The sequence below is a fragment of the Coregonus lavaretus genome, assembly GCF_964263955.1.
Source record: "Coregonus lavaretus genome assembly, chromosome: 4".
Lineage (NCBI taxonomy): Eukaryota > Metazoa > Chordata > Actinopteri > Salmoniformes > Salmonidae > Coregonus > Coregonus lavaretus.
In genome coordinates this window covers 68,799,174-68,820,459 of record NC_139991.1, presented here as the reverse complement: position 1 = coordinate 68,820,459, position 21,286 = coordinate 68,799,174, and the positions used below count along the sequence as shown (strand labels likewise).

Below are 21,286 nucleotides of genomic sequence, written 5' to 3'. Positions count from 1 at the left end.
TTAATGTGAGTAGGCCACTGATTGGCCAGATCATCCTCCTCTAGACCATTGATTGGCCAGATCATCCTCCGGCGTATGACATACTGAGGAAATAGCAAGCATTTTTGAAAAGGTCTGCTTGATACAAGTTTGAGTTTTTTTAATGCTTTGCCCACATACGAGTATAGGACAAGTCAACAACATTATTTGGGTATGAGTTAATATTCTCTTAACTTTTAAAAGTGAGATGTTCACTGGACAGTTACTTTAACACATTCAGTATTATTCTGCTCAGGGCAGCTACAAAATATTTTAAAAACACTTGTCCCTACAACTTCATAAAACATTTAGTTTTTTGTTTTGTAATTCTAAAAAAGGTTCATTAAATGATATTCTAATTCAGACATGAATTCCTGAACTGTCAAACTAACTTTCACATTGTTTGATTTGCGATCAGAGTACAATCAAAATGCAGTTTAAAAAAAATGTTATTTAATAAATGTCTGTACATTAAATTACATGAATGAATTGAATTCAATAAGAGTCAAATGATGAACTGTCAAATCAGAAACCAAGAAAAGGGTAGAGCAGATTTTATTTGCATCGGTTTTTTACATCAAACTAATGTACTAGCGAAGAGAAGTGACAGTAACCCGTTACTCCACGTATCCTGCCATAACATTGCCACAAAAGTGACCATGCTTGGCATAGCATGAAATAATTCAATAAGCAAGGCTACATGAACATGCTTTCTTTTAATGCATAAATTCCTATGATAGTGTTATAGCAGGATACTGAGTGTTATCTAAGTGATGACAACCCATACTTAACATTGGTAATCAAAACAGTGCTCCATTTAAGTAACGAACAAAGTATACATGAAATCGACTGAAGTGGTTCAACCTCTAGAAAGTTCAGCATTTAAGGCATAGAAAGAAGTATGTTTGATAGAGAACATACTATGTTGGAATGAAGATGTGTCACTCCACACACAGAGAGAGAGAGAGAGAGAGAGAGTCTTGATACTAGGCACGGTACCAGGCTATGCCCACTGCATCAAATGACATCCACACATATCTTTTATCTGCCCATTTCGTTTGATCGAACTGTATTTTTAGGAAATACACTATTGGAAGGAAATTGAACAATCTATGCAATAATTATATATTAAAACAGCCGTGTGTATATAACATGCTATGGTATGCAGTGTGACTATTATTTGACACTGCCACATAAAAGCAGTTTACACACAAATGAAAGGATATATTCTATATATTTTTCTGTAGATATTTACATTCTAGAGCAGCTTTAAGTGATAGGTACATGAACAGACACTGATACTCTTTTCACACTATTTTGCCAACCCGAACCAAACAGAGATTTTCTTTTGACATGGTCCTGTCCTGCACGATTCCAGCAACTATGGTGGACGCCTAACCAGACCAGGGCCCGGTTTTTCCCGAACATTATAACACTTATTTACCTGACATCACCACATTACAATTTCAATTGAATATCATTAAATGTCTTCATATTCAGCATATTTGTAACACTCAGATTGTTTGATGTTATCATACCGTACAATATAAGTGTCTCCTATAACCTGAAGCATGCTATGTTACAAATTACTATAAGAGCACTTGAATGGAGAAAGAGAGAGATTAGAAAAGTGTCATTGGTTACCATTTGATGGCTGCGCATAGAGATGTGTGATGATGCATTTAAAGGGTGACCAATCACTATTTAAACCATGAAGAGAAGAGGAGGGAGCAAAGAGGTCTCTAAAAGAAGGAAGGAAAGGTACAGTCACTCAAACAGTTATTTCACTAAGGCAAGACATTTCTCCCTCACCACGCCTAACAGTCATTGACCTTGTCCCTTTTGGGTCACAAAATGTGATTATTTTAAAATTATAATAAATGGCTTTACTTACAACTGTTAATCACATCACCCAAAATAATGTACAGAAGGTACTCACCCTTCCTTCCTTTTTTCCATTTCTATGCCCTAGATTTTGGTTTATCAATAAAAACTGGTTGACTGATAGTTAAAGCTGAGAAAACATCTATTTCCTAGATTTGTATGATAAGAGTTGCAGATATTGCCTGGCGTAAGATGAAGTGATCGAATGAGTGAGTGCTAGGCTGGAACAAAAGCCTGCATGTAGAGTGCTAGTGGCCCTCCCTTAAAGAAGGTCCCATTAGCCGTGGTAGAGGCGTATGTGCTGGGCGATGTTGCTGCGACACAGGGGGCAGGTCTGGAGGGCATCACTGCACATCTGGCAACAGCACACGTGGCCACAGGGCAGGAAGATGACCTGAGACTGATGGAGAGAAGGAGACACAATGAGAGGGAGACAGAATAAAATAACTGGAGTATCTGTCTGTCTGCCTGCTTACCCCTGTCTCCATGCACACCACACACTCTGAGCTGCCCGGGCTGTCTATGGGGCTGGGGGCTGAGGGATTGACGGGGGTCAGCGGAGGGGTGGAGGTGGGTGTCTCGAAGGGGGCGCTGGGCGGAGAAGATGGTGACGGGACAGCTTCCTCTTCCTGTGGATCGGCCTTGCAGGCCCCTGGGGGAGAGAGAGACAGAATTTGGTGACACAGTAATGAATAAAAATATTCATTTGTAGTACATTCTATCACCCCATAGGGCAGTAAATGACTTGCCGTAAGCAGTGTGTGTACGTACCTTCAGGTGGTGTGAAGGCCTGCTCCCTGGCCCAGTTGAGAAGAGCCTTCTGGATACCCGTCTCATTGATTCCCAGCTGGGGGAAAAGCAGGAGAGGGGGACAATCATTAATTTGAACACACACACACACACACACACACACACAGACCATCATCTGACATTTAAGGTGCTACACATATAAATGTCCATAATATATCTGCCGCTAATAGTGGAATGAAAGTGTTTGAAAAATCTACAATTTCCGTTTGTGTGAGAAAACAAGCACTGAAGTGTAGGGAATCATTGTACGATCTAAATCGCTGTGAAATATATTTTCAATAACAAAAAATATAGTTTTTACAGCTGTTTGAAGCTGGTGGACCAAAACCGAAAGTTACTGACCAAAACTGAAAGTTGCTTTCGGTTTTGGTCCACCAGCTTCAAAACAGCAGGTTTGGTCCACCAGCTTCAAACAGCTGTAAAAACTATATTTTTTGTTATTGAAAATATATATTTCACAGTGATTTAGATAGTACAATGATTCCCTAAACTATTCAGTGATTGTTTTCTCACATAAACTGAAATTGAACGAACAGTGTAGAATTTTAGCAACCAGGAAATGACAGAGCCATTTCCACTAGATAACACAGCCACAATGTCAGAACATCTTTCCCAGTTTGACAATAGATGACGCTCAGGCGGGAGAAATCAATAGGCGAATATCACAGCCAATTACAACACTGGCGGGTAAGTAATACTGTGAAACACATATTATGGAAATGTTCTGAAATTACAATGTAAAATACAAAATAAAAATCCTATGTGTAGCAACTTTAAAATATGTTATGGAATTGCCATGTCTGTGTGATTCCATGACACAAACTTCATTCGCACACACACCTTGCAGAGGTCTTTGGTGGTCATGTGGCGAAGGGCCTCGGAGGTGACTCTGTGGTGGGCCAGGATGGGGAGGTAGTGCTGAGCTGAAAGCTTACACAGCAGATTGACCAGGTCACTCTCCACACCAGCCTCCTGAGAGAGACAGAGAAGAGTTTAGGTCAATTCAATATCTTTGGGGAAGGGGACACAATTCGATAAAGAATCCAGTGGCATTATCCTTCATTAAAGAGCTCTTAGTATAGTTAATGCTTTAAGTTATTCTGTGTATAATTTTTGGTAATATAAAAATAATAACATATGCCATATAGCAGATGCTATGCGACTTGATTGTATGAGCTGCACCAGTGGAAATCGAACCCACAATCCTGGTGCTGCAAGTGCCATGCTCTACCAACTGAGCCACACAGGTGGTGTATTATGGTGAATGATATGGTGGTATAAGGTAGTGTAGCTACCTGCATGCGTAGCGACAGAGGCTTAGCGTCCAGCAGCCTCTGGTACTGGATCAGCCAGTAGTTCTGCTGGTTGGAGTCACTCTTCAGCTCCATCTCCTGGAGGACCTGTCTCAGCTCAACCTCTCTCTGGTCCTTCTCCTTCAGCAACTGCTGCAGCAGGTCACTGAGGGCCGAACGCTGCTCCCACAGCATCTCCTACACACACACACAAAGAAGCTCGTAAGCACACACAGGGGAACACACACACAGGGAAGGCCCATACACACACACACAGTCAGAGGAGAGCACAGGCAGTTCCTCATGCACAAACGCTCGCTAACCTACCTAAATGAGTTCACCAGAGAAAATAAGATAATATTTGGGTAATAATCCCAATCATTAGTCATATACCATCATGCATAATGCTGTCTTTCCATGCTCAATACCCCCACCCTGTCCTGTTTAAATAAGAGGCATGAAATGTACTCATGGCAGAATGATATGGATGGGCTAAACCAAGGCAGAATACTCAAGAAAATAAGCAGGGGAGGGACAGGATAGAAGCAAAGGGGATCAAGTTTTGTAGTGTACTTAAAATAGTCATGACACATTTTAGTCATTTAGCAGACGCTCTTTATCCAGAGCGACTTACAGGAGCAATTAGGATTAAGTGCCTTGCTCAAGGGCACAGACAGATGTTTCACCTAGATCGGCTCAGGGATTCAAACCAGCAATTTATCAGTTACGGTCCCAACGCTCTAAACCGCTAGGCTACATGTCAGTGATGTCACAGACTATTTGCTTATATCTATGACGTACCTGCAGGTTCTCAGCGTCCAGATTGTGTCTCTTAACCTCCAGTTTAGTCAGCTGCATTAACTCTCCTTCTATTAGCCTGATCTAGAAACATATGAACATAACAAGGAGGTGAGCTGGAGGCTCCGCCAGCAAACTCGGTAGGGGGATGATGGCATGTAATGCAAAAAGCACTGGGATAAATGGAAACCGCATGATTCTACCTTCAGACAAGCCGTCTTCCCCAAACATAAAAACAACGTAAAAGGCTGTGTGGGATCAGCTGTTCGATAGTGATGTGCTGGAACAAAAGCCTGTGCTCCCAGTTGGTTTCCACAGCTTAAAGTTGGTGTAAACCTTGATATTCAATGTGTGTGATTGAATGATACAGACGTCATACTTGAGATGTCAAAAAATAAAAATAAATACATCAATAAATAAATAATCATAATGTACTCCAGGGTCTATAGCTCTAACACAAGACTAATACACCTCAGTATTGCCTGAGTTGTTGAATATTGTGTAGTGTCCCTGTTAATTATATAAATAAACATTGAATGTGTGTTATATCGAATGACACTGAATTCATATTGAATGTGTGTACTGTATATCGAATGACATGGAATTCATGCTGAATGTATGTATATCAAATGACATGGAATTCATGCTGAACGTGTGTATATCGAATGCCACGGAATTTATACTGAACATGTTATATCGAATGACACTGAATGTGTGTAAAACGAATGACACTGAATTCATACTGAATGTGTGTAAATCAAATGAAACTGAATTCATACTGAATGCGTGTTGACGGTGTGTTTTACCACAGGTACCTGTTGTTGGATGTAGCCATGTACACTGTCCTTCTGCAGCTGCAGTGCCTGGAAGGCTGCCTTCTGCATCTCCTCCTGTAGCAGGCCACAGAGAGTAACTAACGTCAGCTCATTCAACTGGCCTGGGTTTCTTTGTTTTCCACGATTTACGATGGAGTTGAGCGGTGACTTATGTGGGCAGACTGGAGTTTTAACGTCACATAAAATGTCCAGTCTGCCCACCACCAGTCTCTGCTCAACTCCACCATAAATCGTGGGGTTGAGTTTAGTCGGCTACCTGTTTCTATGCTCTTTCCAACGCATGATCCAACCTTGCAATGTCAGTACCAAGTGTTTCATATAACACTTTACATTCTCATTAGCTTGTGAAAATATTGTAAATCTTTGTTTACTATCTATCTGTTTGTGTTGCACATAGCAGTAAAAATATATTTTACCTCCTGTAGGATACAAGCGATGGCTTTGGATTTGTCTAGCTGCTGGAGCGAAAGCACCTGATCGAACTTCCTGTCCTGACTCTCCAGACTACAACGAGAGGAGAGGGGAAGCAAGTTGGACATGCGTTTCTAAACAGGAACCTCCTACAAACAGAAAGTACTCACAGAGAACTAGACCAAACAATATCTCATCCATAAAGAGTGTGTGTATTTATTTTAGTTTTACTATCCGTATGGGGAACAGAAGTCCTCACAAGGACAGTAAAACAAGAACAATTCTGACAAGTGGGGACATTTCACCGTTCCCCACAAGGAAAAAGGCTATTTTAGACTTTGGGGTAAGGTTTAGGGTTAGGATTAGAATTAAGAGTTAGGGTTAAAATTAGGGTCAGGTTTAGGAAAATAGCATTTTGAAAGGGAATCAATTGTTTGGTCCCATCAAGGATAGTAAAACAAATGTGTGTGTGTGTGTGTGTGTGTGTGTCTGTGTGTACTGACCTCCTGCAGGCCTCAGTGACCAGGCTCTGTCTGCGTGAGTCACTGGCTTCTTGCATCAGACGCATGGAGCAGCTCTCTGACAACATCTTCTGCATGGCCACTGGAGAGGGAGGGAGAGGGAGAGGGGGAGAGAAAGATAAATAATACTTTTTGAGAGACCCCATTCCTTATGCTAATAGTAATCCGTTCCGAGGTTATTGCTTCAATCCACATTGCCCTCCTTCCAAACTTGCTCTTGACCTTCCAAACTTGCTCTTGACTTTTTCTTGTAGACCACATTTCTCATGCTCACCTGCTACTTCTCTCTTCCTGAGTGAGTTTGTCTCTTCTTGTGTGATGGCCGTCAGTTGCTCCATCCGTATCCTGCACAGAATAAGGGAAAGAAAGACATCTCAAACTGCAACAATAATTTTTCAGCAGTATTCCGTTTTAATCCACAAATATTTTTCTATTTGAGTAAGTATTCTAGAAGGAAATTCTGCCCTGCAGCTTCCATTTGGCACTGTTCATAAATAGTCAGTCTATTTGGAATACATTTACATTTTAGTCATTTAGCAGACGCTCTTATCCAGAGCGACTTACAGTTAGTGAGTGCATACATCATATTTTTTTTTTTTGTACTGGCCCCCCGTGGGAAACGAACCCACAACCCTGGCGTTGCAAACGCCATGCTCTACCAACTGACCAACACACCATCCCTGCCGGCCATTCCCTCCCCTACCCTGGACGACGCTGGGCCAATTGTGCGCCGCCCCATGGGTCTCCCGGTCGCGGCCGGCTACGACAGAGCCTGGATTCGAACCAGGATCTCTTGTGGCACAGCTAGCACTGCGATGCAGTGCCTTAGACCACTGTGCCACTCGGGAATACGAGTCAGATCGTTGAGTGCCTCAGTCAGTGTAAGAGCTGTAATCTTTTTAGCTTCTAGGATCATAGATGGATTGCTCCAGTCAGGGTGGATCGATAAGAAAGGCTCTCTCCCACTTACCGGTCCTCCTCCAACTGTTGGAGAAACTCTGCACTCTTTCTTTGTCTGAAAAGACACACACACACATAGACACACACAGAGGGTCAATCGGAGATGGACTCAAGACAAGAGCGCTTGAGACCCACGCCCAGCCTCTCAAGACCCAGATTGCAGCCCAAATGGCACCCTATTCCCTATATAGTCCACAACTCCTGGTCAAAAGTAGTGCACTACATAGAGAATAGGGTGCCATTTGGATGCAGAGCCCAGTGTATTGAGATCATGACGATACCAAGACCAGTTTAAATGTGGAAAAACAAAACCCAGCCCTGGATCAAGCATCTTAAAAGGTCAAATAGACCTGTTTTAATGCCCACCCAGCTGCCACATTAGTGAACCAAGTTACCCTGGCAATTGTGTGCTATGTCACCCCCATTTAGCCACAGAACACTGACAAAAATATGTTATGAAGTTTAGTACCAACACCATGGTCTTGTTTGAGACCATTAGCTGAGACTAAGACCCAGACCGCATTTACGTGGTCTCAAGACCAAGACCACAAGATCAAGATTAATGATACATTTTAACAAATGTCATCATCCATTATTTTTAGGTAGAGGATCTTGAATACGTCTCCTTCTTTTCTGCATCTTATTACCAGGTTTACTCGTAATAAAAGTGGACACAAACGTGTGCACACACACACACTCTCACGCTCTCTTTCTCTCTCACACACTCACCTCCCCTCTCTCCTTCCCTTCCTCCCTCCCTCTCTCTCTCTCTCTCTCTCTCTCTATTCCTCACCGTTTGCTGTCCAGTAGCAGGTTGCTGATGCGGCTAGCGATGCCCGTCTCGGCCTGGCGGACCTTACCCAGAATCCTCTGCCTCTCAACCTCCTGGAACCTCTGCTGCACCGACACGCCTAGCTCCAGACGCTCCTGCTCCTGGAGAGGGGGAGAAGAAAAGACATGACTACCTACCGCCGTTGTGCCCTTGAGCAAGGCACTTCACCCCTAAGTGCTCCAGGGGCGCTGCTTGGCGCTGCTGTGTACTGTGACAGTACAAATAAATAAGATCTGTGCAAATGGACCAATAAAGCAAGTACTGTATTACAACTTTTAGTAGGACAATGAAAGTTCGCTTTGAAAATAAATATTTCATTGTTAAATCCAACGCGTTTCAGCGAATGCCTTCATCAAGGTATGTCCTCTAGAGGGGAAGAGAAGTGCCGAGGCAGGGAGTAAAGGATTGGCCTGCTCAACTCTACATTCTCTGACATACAGTAGTACGGCAGTGGTCTAAGGCACTGCATCGCAGTGCTAGCTGTGCCACTAGAGATCCTGGTTCGAATCCAGTCGTAGCCGGCCGCGACCGGGAGACCCATGGGGCGGCGCACAATTGTCCCAGCGTCGTCCAGGGTAGGGGAGAGAATGGCCGGCAGGGATGTAGCTCAGTTGGTAGAGCATGGCGTTTGCAACGCCAGGGTTGTGGGTTCGATTCCCACGGGGGGCCAGTATGAAAAATAAAAAAATAATAATGTATGCACTCACTAACTGTAAGTCGCTCTGGATAAGAGCGTCTGCTAAATGACTAAAATGTAAATGTAAATGGTATTCAAACTTTTTCAGCGGGGAACCCGTTTCTTCCGCTAGAGTTTCTGGGGACCCAATTTTTCCCCCAAGAATTTCTCGCGACTCGACCCCAAATCTAATGGCACAATCTTAAAATCGGTAAATTTCGATTTTTACATCCACAAATAACATCTCTTATCAAAATGAAAAGAAACCAATAAAAACATTTACTCAATAAAATTGTATTTTTGAAATACACACACATATATATATATACATATACATACAGTGGGGAAAAAAAGTATTTAGTCAGCCACCAATTGTGCAAGTTCTCCCACTTAAAAAGATGAGAGAGGCCTGTAATTTTCATCATAGGTACACGTCAACTATGACAGACAAAATGAGAAATAAAATTCCAGAAAATCACATAGTAGGATTTTTAATGAATTTATTTGCAAATTATGGTGGAAAATAAGTATTTGGTCAATAACAAAAGTTTCTCAATACTTTGTTATATACCCTTTGTTGGCAATGACACAGGTCAAACGTTTTCTGTAAGTCTTCACAAGGTTTTCACACATTGTTGCTGGTATTTTGGCCCATTCCTCCATGCAGATCTCCTCTAGAGCAGTGATGTTTTGGGGCTGTCGCTGGGCAACACGGACTTTCAACTCCCTCCAAAGATTTTCTATGGGGTTGAGATCTGGAGACTGGCTAGGCCACTCCAGGACCTTGAAATGCTTCTTACGAAGCCACTCCTTCGTTGCCCGGGCGGTGTGTTTGGGATCATTGTCATGCTGAAAGTCCCAGCCACGTTTCATCTTCAATGCCCTTGCTGATGGAAGGAGGTTTTCACTCCAAATCTCACGATACATGGCCCCATTCATTCTTTCCTTTACACGGATCAGTCGTCCTGGTCCCTTTGCAGAAAAACAGCCCCAAAGCATGATGTTTCCACCCCCATGCTTCACAGTAGGTATGGTGCAACTCAGCATTCTTTGTCCTCCAAACACGACGAGTTGAGTTTTTACCTAAAAGTTCTATTTTGGTTTCATCTGACCATATGACATTCTCCCAATCCTCTTCTGGATCATCCAAATGCACTCTAGCAAACTTCAGACGGGCCTGGACATGTACTGGCTTAAGCAGGGGGACACGTCTTGCACTGCAGGATTTGAGTCCCTGGCGGCGTAGTGTGTTACTGATGGTAGGCTTTGTTACTTTGGTCCCAGCTCTCTGCAGGTCATTCACTAGGTCCCCCCGTGTGGTTCTGGGATTTTTGCTCACCATTCTTGTGATCATTTTGACCCCACGGGGTGAGAACTTGCGTGGAGCCCCAGATCGAGGGAGATTATCAGTGGTCTTGTATGTCTTTCATTTCCTAATAATTGCTCCCACAGTTGATTTCTTCAAACCAAGCTGCTTACCTATTGCAGATTCAGTCTTCCCAGCCTGGTGCAGGTCTACAATTTTGTTTCTGGTGTCCTTTGACAGCTCTTTGGTCTTGGCCATAGTGGAGTTTGGAGTGTGACTGTTTGAGGTTGTGGACAGGTGTCTTTTATACTGATAACAAGTTCAAACAGGTGCCATTAATACAGGTAACGAGTGGAGGACAGAGGAGCCTCTTAAAGAAGAAGTTACAGGTCTGTGAGAGCCAGAAATCTTGCTTGTTTGTAGGTGACCAAATACTTATTTTCCACCATCATTTGCAAATAAATTCATTAAAAATCCTACAATGTGATTTTCTGGATTTTTTTCCCTCAATTTGTCTGTCATAGTTGACGTGTACCTATGATGAAAATTACAGGCCTCTCTCATCTTTTTAAGTGGGAGAACTTGCACAATTGGTCGCTGACTAAATACTTTTTTTCCCCACTGTATACACAGTACCAGTCAAAAGTTTGGACACACCTACTCATTCAAGGGTTGTTCTTTATTTTTACTGTTTTCTACATTATAGAATAATAGTGAAGACATCAAAACTATGAAGTAATACATATGGAATCATGTAGTAACCAAAAAAGTGTTAAACAAATCAAAATATATTTTATATTTGAGATTCTTCAAATAGCCACCCTTTGCCTTGATGACAGCTTTGCACACTCTTGGCATTCTCTTAACCAGCTTCACCTGGAATGCTTTTCCAACAGTCTTGAAGGAGTTCCCACATATGCTGAGCACTTGTTGGCTACTTTTCCTTCACTCTGCAGTCCGACTCATCCCAATTGGGTTGAGGTCGGGGATTGTGGAGGCCAGGTCATCTGATGCAGCACTCCATCACTCTCCTTCTTGGTCAAATAGCCCTTACACAGCCTGGAGGTGTGTTGGGTCACTGTCCTGTTGAACAACAAATGATAGTCCCACTAAACCCAAACCAGATGGGATGGCGTATCGCTGCAGAATGCTGTGGTAGCTATGCTGGTTAAGTGTACCTTGAATTATAAATAAATCCCACAGTGTCACCAGCAAAGCACCCCCACACCATAACACCTCCTCCTCTATGCTTCATGGTGGGAACTACACATGCGGAGATCATCCGTTCACCCACACCGCGTCTCACAAAGACACAGTGGTTTGAACCAAAAATCTCACATTTGGACTCCAGACCAAAGGACACATTTCCACCAGTCTAATGTCCATTGCTCATGTTTCTTGGCCCAAGCAGGTCTCTTCTTATTATTGGTGTCCTTTAGTAGTGCTTTCTTTGCAGCAACTCGACCATGAAGGCCTGATTCACAGTCCCCTCTGAACAATTGACATTGAGATGTGACTGTTACTTGAACTCTAAAGCATTTATTTGGGCTGCAATTTATGAGGCTGGGAACTCTAATGAACTTATCCTCTGCAGCAGGGTAACTCTGGGTCTTCCTTTCCTGTGGCGGTCCTCATGAGAGCCAGTTTCATCATAGCGCTTGATGGATTTTGCGACTGCACTTGAAGAAACTTTCAAAGTTCTTGAAATGTTCCGTATTGACTGACCTTCATGTCTTAAAGTAATGATGGAATGCAATTTCGCTTTGCTTATTTGAGCTGTTCTTGCCATAATATGGACTTGGTATTTTACCAAATAGGGCTATCTTCTGTATACCCCCCTACCTTGTCACAACACAACTGATTGGCTCAAACGCATTAAGGAAAGAAATTACACAAATTAACTTTTAAGAAGTCACACCTGTTAATTGAAATGCATTCCAGGTGACTACCTCATGAAGCTGGTTGAGAGAATGCCAAGAGTGTGCAAAGCTGTCATCAAGGCAAAGGGTGGTTACTTTGAAGAATCTCAAATATATTTTGATTTGTTTAACAGTTTTTTGGTTTCTACATTATTCCATATGTGTTATTTCATAGTGTTGATGTCTTCACTATTATTCTACAATGTAGAAAACAGTAAAAAATAAAGAAAAACCCTTGAATGAGTAGGTGTGTCTAAACTTTTGACTGGTACTGTATATATTTTGGGGCGACAGCATTAGGGGGCATATGTAGTAAGGCATATGTAGTCTTATACTAAATTAAGTTCAAATTAAGGCTGCCACTGAAGGCTAAAGACTATTATGGACTGTCCAAGGGTCTTTACAATGACTGTGATGGTTTCTATATTAGAGCTTGTGTGTGTGTGTTGTGCGTGCCCAGCAGTCACCTGTCTGACAGACAGCAGGATGTTCTCCTTGTGGGAGTTGTTCATGAGGAGGAGCTGGTGGTGCTCCTTCTGCTTCTCCTCCAGCTGACGCTCAAATGCCAGTTTCTCCTGGTGCTTCTGCTCCTGTGTGTATGTGTGTGTGTGTGTGTGCACGTGAGAGAGAGAGAGAGAGAGGAGACACGTGATAGCGACTGGGTCATCAATTTTGAGTCATCAACCATTGCGTGACGATAGAAAGTGCTAAAAGGAAAGTCTCCTACAGTACCTTTCTCTTCTCCAAGTCATTGAACTTACTCTGCAAATGGAGAGACAGGGAAACAAGCAATGTAATCAGTCAGACAGTTATGACAATAATGGAAAGAAATCACTACTAATGAGATTGCTGCTACCCTGCTACTCTAAGCTGATCTGAACTGACCGCAATTCAATTGAGATGTGAAATGTGAAATGTGTGTGTGTCCGTGTCATGGTGTGTGTGTGTGTGTGTGCTTTCATGTGTTTGTAAAAGAGAGAGAGAGCGCTCCTTCATGGCTCTGTGGAAGGCTCTGTGTATGTTCCTCTATAGAATGGCTACTCCACAGAACTAAGATGGCTGCCGGGTGACACCCCGGGCCAGCACTCACCTGCCAGGCCACCTCCAGGCTGTCCACATTGTCCGAGCTCTGCTTCCCTGAGTCACTCTCCAGCACGGGCAGCAGGAACTGAGACGGGGGGCAGTACTCCTCCCCCAGCTCTGTCAACACACACACACACACACAGACAGATGAGACAAAGTGGGTAATTAAGTGGGTAGAAGTGAGTGTTTTGACTGAATTTCCTCTGGCTTGACATGGGACTTCCTTATGCTTATCAAGTCATGTTCTGTTGCCATTTTCAGACCAAGTTTGTTTGGGGTGTTTTTATTGGTCTGAATCAGTAGTACTGTAGTTATGTAATAATTGTACTATAAGATTGTTTTATAGTACAGTAGGGACCACATGTCTACGTTGCAATTCCACCTAAATTGTCTGAGCAACACTATACTAATAGTACTTTTATAACTCACCAGTGCAGAGGAAGCGTTGGATGTCCTCAGTCCCCGTGGTACACACCGAGGCAGGGGGGTAGGACATCAGAGCAGCGTCCAGGGTCAGGCTCTGGTGTGAGAACACACACCGGTTGTTAACAGCATACAGAATGTAAATGAGTGTTATTACAATAAAGCAACATTACTTCTGGCAATGTACGAGTACACACACACACCTCTAGAGTGCGTGCCAGTGCCAGGTCCCGGGGTAACTCCCTCACACTGTTCTCACTTAGGTCAAGTGTGCGCAGGCTGCTCATACGGCCCACAGAGGAAGGCAGCTGACTTAGACAATTACCTATAAAGGAAGACAGAAAGTACTTTACACACACACACACACACACACACACACAATGCCATACAGACAGACACATACGCCTACAAATCAATCATCCGTATCCTATTCAAACTAAGTCAAAATCCATCCATCCTTTTCCTGAATAAAATATACTTCCTAAGTTGGCTACCCCTGGACGGCTACCCCATTCAGACCAAAGGTAAACAAACCTTTCACATTGAGGGTCTGCAGAAGTCTGAGATCCCCAATGGAGTCCGGCAGGGTCTTGATCTGGTTATTTTCTATATTCAACACCTAAGAGGAGGATACAAAATGGTGAGCATCCATTTAGGTACAATACGATTCCATTGATATCCTTCTGTTATTAAAAGCTAGAATCCTTATTTGCTACATCCATTTTTGGACTTATAAATTAATGATATATACCCATTGATTCTTAAAGAATATAACTTCTAAATGCCTCATTAGTTTAGTTCAACTGTCGTACCCCATTAGAACCCAAACTACAGTGGCTTGCGAAAGTATTCACCCCCCTTGGCATTTTTCCTATTTTGTTGCCTTACAACCTGGAATTAAATTTGATTTTTGGGGGGGTTTTATAATTTGATTTACACAACATGCAAAATATTATTCATTGTGAAAAAAACAAGAAATAAGACAAAGAAAAAGAAAACTTGAGCGTGCATAACTATTCACCCCCCCAAAGTCAATACTTTGTAGAGACACCTTTTGCAGCAATTACAGCTGCAAGTCTCTTGGGGTATGTCTCTATAAGCTTGGCACATCTAGCCACTGGGATTTTTGCCCATTCTTCAAGGCAAAACTGCTCCAGCTCCTTCAAGTTGGATGGGTTCCGCTGGTGTACAGCAATCTTTAAGTCATACCACAGATTCTCAATTGGATTGAGGTCTGGGCTTTGACTAGGCCATTCCAAGACATTTAAAGGTTTCCCCCCTTAAACCACTAGAGTGTTGCTTTAGCAGTATGCTTAGGGTCATTGCCCTGCTGGAAGGGGAACCTCCGTCCCAGTCTCAAATCTCTGGAAGACAAACACGTTTCCCTCAAGAATTTCCCTGTATTTAGCACCATCCATCATTCCTTCAATTCTGACCAGTTTCCCAGTCCCTGCCGATGAAAAACATCCCCACAGCATGATGCTGCCACCACCATGCTTCACTGTGGGGATGGTGTTCTCGGGGTGATGAGAGGTGTTGGGTTTGCGCCAGACATAGCGTTTTCCTTGATTTAGTCATTTTATCATACATTTTCATACTGGCCCCCCGTGGGAAACGAACCCACAACCCTGGCGTTGCAAGCGCCTGCTCTACCAACTGAGCTACAGGGGACTAAAAAGCTCAATTTTAGTCTCATCTGACCAGAGTACCTTCTTCCATATGTTTGGGGAGTCTCCCTCATGCCTTTTGGCGAACACCAAACGTGTTTGCTTATTTTTTTCTGTAAGCAATGGCTTTTTTCTGGCCACTCTTCCATAAAACCCAGCACTGTGGAGTGTACGGCTTAAAGTGGTCCTATGGACAGATACTCCAATCTCCGCTGTGGAGCTTTGCAGCTCCTTCAGGGTTGTCTTTGTCTCTTTGATGCCTCTCTGATTAATGCCCTCCTTGCCTGGTCCGTGAGTTTTGGTGGGCGGCCCTCTCTTGGCAGGTTTGTTGTGGTGCCATATTCTTTCCATTTTTTAATAATGGATTTAATGGTGCTCTGTGGGACGTTCAAAGTTTGATATTTTTTTTATAACCCAACCCTGATCTGTACTTCTCCACAACTTTGTCCCTGACCTGTTTGGAAAGCTCCTTGGTCTTCATGGTGCCACTTGCTTGGTGGTGCCCCTTGCTTAGTGGTGTTGCAGACTCTGGGGCCTTTCAGAACACGTGTATATTTACTGAGATCATGTGACACTTAGATTGCACACAGGTGGACTTTATTTAACTAATTATGTGACTTCTGAAGGTAATTGGTTGCACCAGATCTTATTTAGGGGCTTCATAGCAAAGGGGGTGAATACATATGCACGCACCACTTTTCCATAATTTGTTTTTTAGATTTTTTTTTGAAACAAGTTAATTTTTTCATTTCACGTCACCAATTTGGACTATTTTGTGTATGTCCATTACATGAAATCCAAATAAAAATCCATTTAAATTACAGGTTGTAATGCAACAAAATAGGAAAAACAACAAGGGGGATGAATACTTTTGCAAGGCATTGTCTAAGCTTGTTTAACTCCAATGTTTGTAAGCAACGTAATTGTAAAAAAAACACTGTATAGCCTCAAAGTATGGTTAAAATTATACATTTGATATCATGGATGGTCAGTCCTTGCATCCATAGCTCTGTCTATGACTATGAGAGAGGTTACATTTCTCCAGCGCCATCCCTCAGCTTTTTAGCGAAACGGGAGGGGAGCACAATTTCTTATTGTTTTATTTAAGGATTCTAGATTTAAAGGCCATTATATGTATAATGATCTGACCTGCAGGGATGCCAGTTGCCCTATGTCATCAGGGAGGGAGGTCAGCTTGTTCTCGTGCAAATCCAACACCTATGAGAAATGGAGCGGGAGAGAGGAAAGAAAGAAAAATGATATAACTCGTTGGGAAGGAGTCATCTGATTGAAGGTTTGCTGAATCATGCAGGTAGTTATGGGTAAGTCATTGACTAACTAACCCCTTATGCTTATTAGGTCAAACACAACTCATCAAATGTCTCAAATCCAGTCAACAAAAATACTAGTGCCTTCAACTCGTAATATCTCTAAATCAACATAGCGATCGACTAATAACAAGAATTCATTTGGAGAAAGAGAGTATACTGATTGGAATTTCTAATGTTTGTTTTTTCCAACGTAATGAGTCATGTGTTTGATTTGTCCTTTGTGCTGATTTTGCCATCTCTAATACTACCAGTGTCTAATGTAATGCTCCCTTTGTCCATACCTCGCTTCTTTAGTCCTATGATGTTTTTGTCCTATGCAATGCTTAGGCCTACTGTGTCCTATACAGGGTAGGTAATGCCTACTTTGTCCAATGCAATGTTTTGTCTTCAAACCTTTAGTGTGACCAGAAAGTTGATGCAACAGCCTTTGGGCACCATGGACTTCAGCTGGTTTCCATGGAGAATGAAGACCTTGGTAGAGCAAAGAAAGACACAGGGATGTGATTGGCTTACCAGTGTTCTAAAGAGCAACACTTCTGCACTCTGTAACCTATAAGCCAGAGTTTAGGTCAATTCCATTCAGTAAATTCAGAAAGTGACATTAAAATAAATTCATCAAGTTCCTTTATCGACCCAGACTTCCACATATAATTGGTAGTCATACCTTCTTCTGTAGCACCTTGCATATGGAGAACGCACTGGTTGGAACCTGGGCAGAGGGAACACCATTACATTTACATTTTACATTTTATTCATTTAGCAGACGCTCTTATCCAGAGCGACTTACAGGAGCAATTAGGGTTAAGTGCCTTGCTCAAGGGCACATCGACAGATTTTTCACCTAGTCGGCTCAGGGATTAGAACCAGCGACCTTTCGGTTACTGGCACAACGCTCTTAACCACTAAGCTACCTGCCGCCACCAGACAGATGTTTTACTCTTCATGTTTAACAAGACCATCTATGTTATCTAATAGCTACATGATGCTGATAGTACTGCTGTCATTTCAGAGATTAGATTTTACTTTGAAGAACTTGGTATACTTCAAGGCACACAGGGAACTTTTAGTGTTGACTAGGCTACAAGATAGCCCACAAAAAGGGTCTTACATTCTCCTGTCCTCCATTTTCAACATGACTTGAGCATTAATTGATCATTAATACCTGCTATACTACACACCTATGCACTGTTGTAGGCCTACATCACACTTACCTCTGTGAGCTCACAAGCGGAGATGTCCAGAATGTCACCAGCCCCTACCTCTTTAGACTGACAAAGAAAGAAGATGTCAATGCAAGATGTCAGTATGGATCAAGGAGGGTATTCTGATCTGGTACATAGAAGAGAGGGAATGTCCACTCACTGTTTTGCTGCTCCCAAAGGTGATTGTTTAAAATGTTTTAAGGCGAAAAAAATCATCGGCAATTTGGACATTCCTTTTTTGTACACATTCCTTTTGTCCAGCTACTGTTATTTTGGATGTGTTTACAAAACCCTCTTTTTGTGATATTTGGATCTGGGCCTCAAGGAATGCAGTACTGTTAGTTATTTTCTCCCGCCTAGTTAATTATTTGTCTAGAGTCCACTTACCAGGGCCTGTATTCACAATGTATGAGTACTGATCTAGGATCAGTTTTATTATTGTATTTATTTGCATACAAGAGAAAACAAAACAATATGATGAGAGTTTAAAAGGCAAATGAAAAGAGCATGTGCAGGAGAGGTAGAAAACCCAGAGAGGCTTGCAAGGCAACTCCCCCTTTCAAGTTTTTATAAAACAACACCAAATAGTTTTGCTTTTTAGATCATAATGAACAAGACATGGGGGACCTGATCCTAGATCAGCACTCTTTCTGTGAGGCACTTTGTAACTACAGGCCCTGGTCTCCCAGGTCGGAATCCGTCCCTGTCAAGAGAGGGAGGATGAAAACCAAAAGTGCTGCTGACTTCAAGGCCCGAATTACTCACATACACACACAGAGAGATAAAGCTCCTACCAGGCACAGTTGATACTCCAGACGCTTCTTGGAGTCCTCACTGGGCTTCCTCTTTCTGAAGAACAGAGGCATCCTGAGGCCTGTCTGTCCTTCTGCCAGTCTGTCTGTCTATATATATATATATATATATATATATATGTCTGCCCGTCCCTTTGTCTGTATGAGGCTGAATTTGTGCCCCCTCCTCTCGGGTATTTAACTCCGAGCAGAGGGCAGATGGCTTGAGGTGTGAAATGACCAGTGTGGAGATATCAGTCTCACCAATACTGTGGGATAGAAAAATACATTGTTATGGTTTACATAACCAGTTTTCAGCTTACTCTCGTTTAGTAGTCATATGTCAATACATAACAGTTAGGCCTATGAACTATATTGAATATAGATCATAAGACTGCTCTCTCTATCCACTTAAAGACACAGAAACCAACAAAATCACAACACATGTGCTGTTGCCAAAATACGCTACTGTAGCAACAAAACATTACAGTTGTCGTATCTAAAGGTTAGAAGGACTTCTAGCTTGCTAGCTAGTTTAGCCAGCTGAATGCCATTATATAGTATAATATAGCTAATTTAGCTAGCAACAATCCTGTTGACAGAGCAAATTCTTCCAATTATGTATGCTAGCTACCTAAAGTAAGCTAACATTAGCTAGCTAACGAGTTACCAGTTTTCTAAAGTAGGATTTAGCTGCTAACTAGCGAACGTTAGCTTTCGGTTTAGTCGTTTTGGACAAACCTTTAATTAGATACGACTAGTTTTGTGATAAATCCGAGTCGGAGTCTGAATATATCGTTGAGTACGGTCGATATTCCAATAGAGAAATATAGTTTGCTGTTTTTATTGGATGGTTCTTCTGTTAGTCTGTTTATGTTTAGTGTTGCCGTTGTCAAAATGAGTCCAGCCCAATGGGCGGATTCGACTATGCTGAGCCGCGGGGCACGGTGCATAGGCCCGTCACGTCATCGCGCCAAAACGGGGAGAGAGGCATGCCCCTCTCAAATCGAACAGTAATTTGTGCGGCTCCGTCATTTTGTTAACAAGGCAGCATGGTGCATCGTCCAGAAACATACATCTATTTACCATAAAATACGTTTGAATTTTCTAACTAGTTTTCATTGGGAAGGCATATAAAGCGTTTTTATAAAAAAACAAATCACTTTTACATGGGAAAACACAGAATCCTAGTAATTACTGCACGTGCTTAATTACGTCATTTTTGTTTTGAGCCGACTTCGCAGTGGGCTTTGAACAGGACACCTTGCTCACGCCCGGCAGCCCTGTTCCTAATTGAATGTTATCAACTTTCAGCCGATGCAAAACACCCCTACACGGGCGCCCGGGCGGGATTAATCGAACCACCTCAGTGACTGTGTTCCAGCCCAATGCATCATTGGTCCAGGGTCCGTGCTATCCGGAATCTTTGGGACGTCCCTACGCCATTAAAGTTGACATTTTAAATGGTAAGGGTTAAGGTTAGGATTAGGTTAGGGTAAGGGTATGGGCAAAGATTTGTATAACTAAATCAAGATAAACCACAGCCCGTCGTTTCAAATGGGAACAAATGAGTCATAGTGGGCAGAACAAGCAAGGAGGTGGGCAGAGCCAAGTACGAGCTAGTGAGATCCTATTGGCGCGTTCTAGCATACACGTGCATATTTCCGTTAGGGAACGCCTACTTTGTGAAGTGCGCGTGTGCAATAACTCAATTTGTCTTTGCACTCCTTCTAAACCACGCTATTTTTTAAAACTTTGGCAAAGGGTAAAGTATACAAAATTTAGTCCACTCTATTCGTAACATATGAGTTTTGGGAACAGAAAATTGTATTGAGATCAAATGTTTCATCGATGAGAAAATTAACAAAAATCGGCTAATCGACTCTTATTTAAGCATCAGTTGTCAGAGCAGCTTACCGATCACTGCACCTGTACACAGCCATTCTGAAATTAGCCCACCCAACTACCTCATCCCCATATTGTTATTTATTTTGCACCCCAGTATCTCTATTTACACATCATCTTTTGCACATCTATCATTCCAGTGTTAATACGAAATTGTAACTATTTTGCACTATGGCCTATTTATTGCCTTACCTCCATAACTTACTACATTCGCACACACTGTATATTTTCTGTTTGTATTTTTGACTTTATGTTTTGTTTACCCCATATGTAACTCTGTGTTGTTGTTTTTATCGCACTGCTTTGCTTTATCTTGGCCAGGTCGCAGTTGTAAATGAGAACTTGTTCTCAACTGGCTTACCTGGTTAAATAAAGGTGAGAAAAAAATACAAAATATCCATGTTGTTCCATCTTCTCCCACTGCCGGCCACTGGGCTTCCTCTCAGTATCATATTTGGCAGTGAGTGGAAATGCCAAGCGGATGCTTCACATTTATACGCCCGGTGAAATATCTGTCTCATTGATCTGTTGTATTGGTATGAGGAAGCTTAGGGTTTAGGGTAGGGACGTCCCAAGGATCCCAGATAGTACTGACCATTGGTCCAGCCCTAGCTCATCCAC

The 21,286-nt window shown here is 42.4% G+C and overlaps 1 protein-coding gene across 1 annotated transcript; it reads right to left on the bottom strand.

Moving 5' to 3' along the window:
- Positions 1-555: 555 nt before the first annotated feature.
- lrsam1 (leucine rich repeat and sterile alpha motif containing 1) lies at positions 556-19,664 on the bottom strand. Its single transcript, XM_084160432.1, has 24 exons — positions 19,502-19,664; positions 18,764-19,029; positions 17,979-18,035; positions 17,432-17,476; positions 17,161-17,238; positions 16,586-16,654; positions 14,304-14,388; positions 13,973-14,094; positions 13,776-13,866; positions 13,354-13,463; positions 12,996-13,025; positions 12,731-12,853; positions 8,324-8,463; positions 7,541-7,585; positions 6,845-6,915; positions 6,553-6,652; positions 6,055-6,142; positions 5,618-5,692; positions 4,806-4,886; positions 4,008-4,202; positions 3,553-3,684; positions 2,674-2,749; positions 2,379-2,554; positions 556-2,302 (listed from the first exon to the last, which is right to left on the bottom strand). Exons 2-24 carry the CDS (start codon positions 18,833-18,835, stop codon positions 2,180-2,182), a joined length of 2,184 nt encoding a protein of 727 aa, XP_084016558.1. The 5' UTR covers positions 18,836-19,029; positions 19,502-19,664; the 3' UTR covers positions 556-2,179.
- Positions 19,665-21,286: the final 1,622 nt, after the last annotated feature.

What these genes read in the sequence shown, in the direction of transcription:
- lrsam1 (XM_084160432.1), bottom strand. Translation starts at nt 18,835, where the DNA reads ATGCCTCTGTTCTTCAGAAAGAGGAAGCCCAGTGAGGACTCCAAGAAG. An exon ending in GCAAGGTGCTACAGAAGAAG is followed by an intron (nt 17,239 to 17,431) that starts GTATGACTACCA and finishes TGCTCTACCAAG; the next exon opens with GTCTTCATTCTCCATGGAAA. An exon ending in ATGACTTGGAGAAGAGAAAG is followed by an intron (nt 12,854 to 12,995) that starts GTACTGTAGGAG and finishes ACATACACACAG; the next exon opens with GAGCAGAAGCACCAGGAGAA.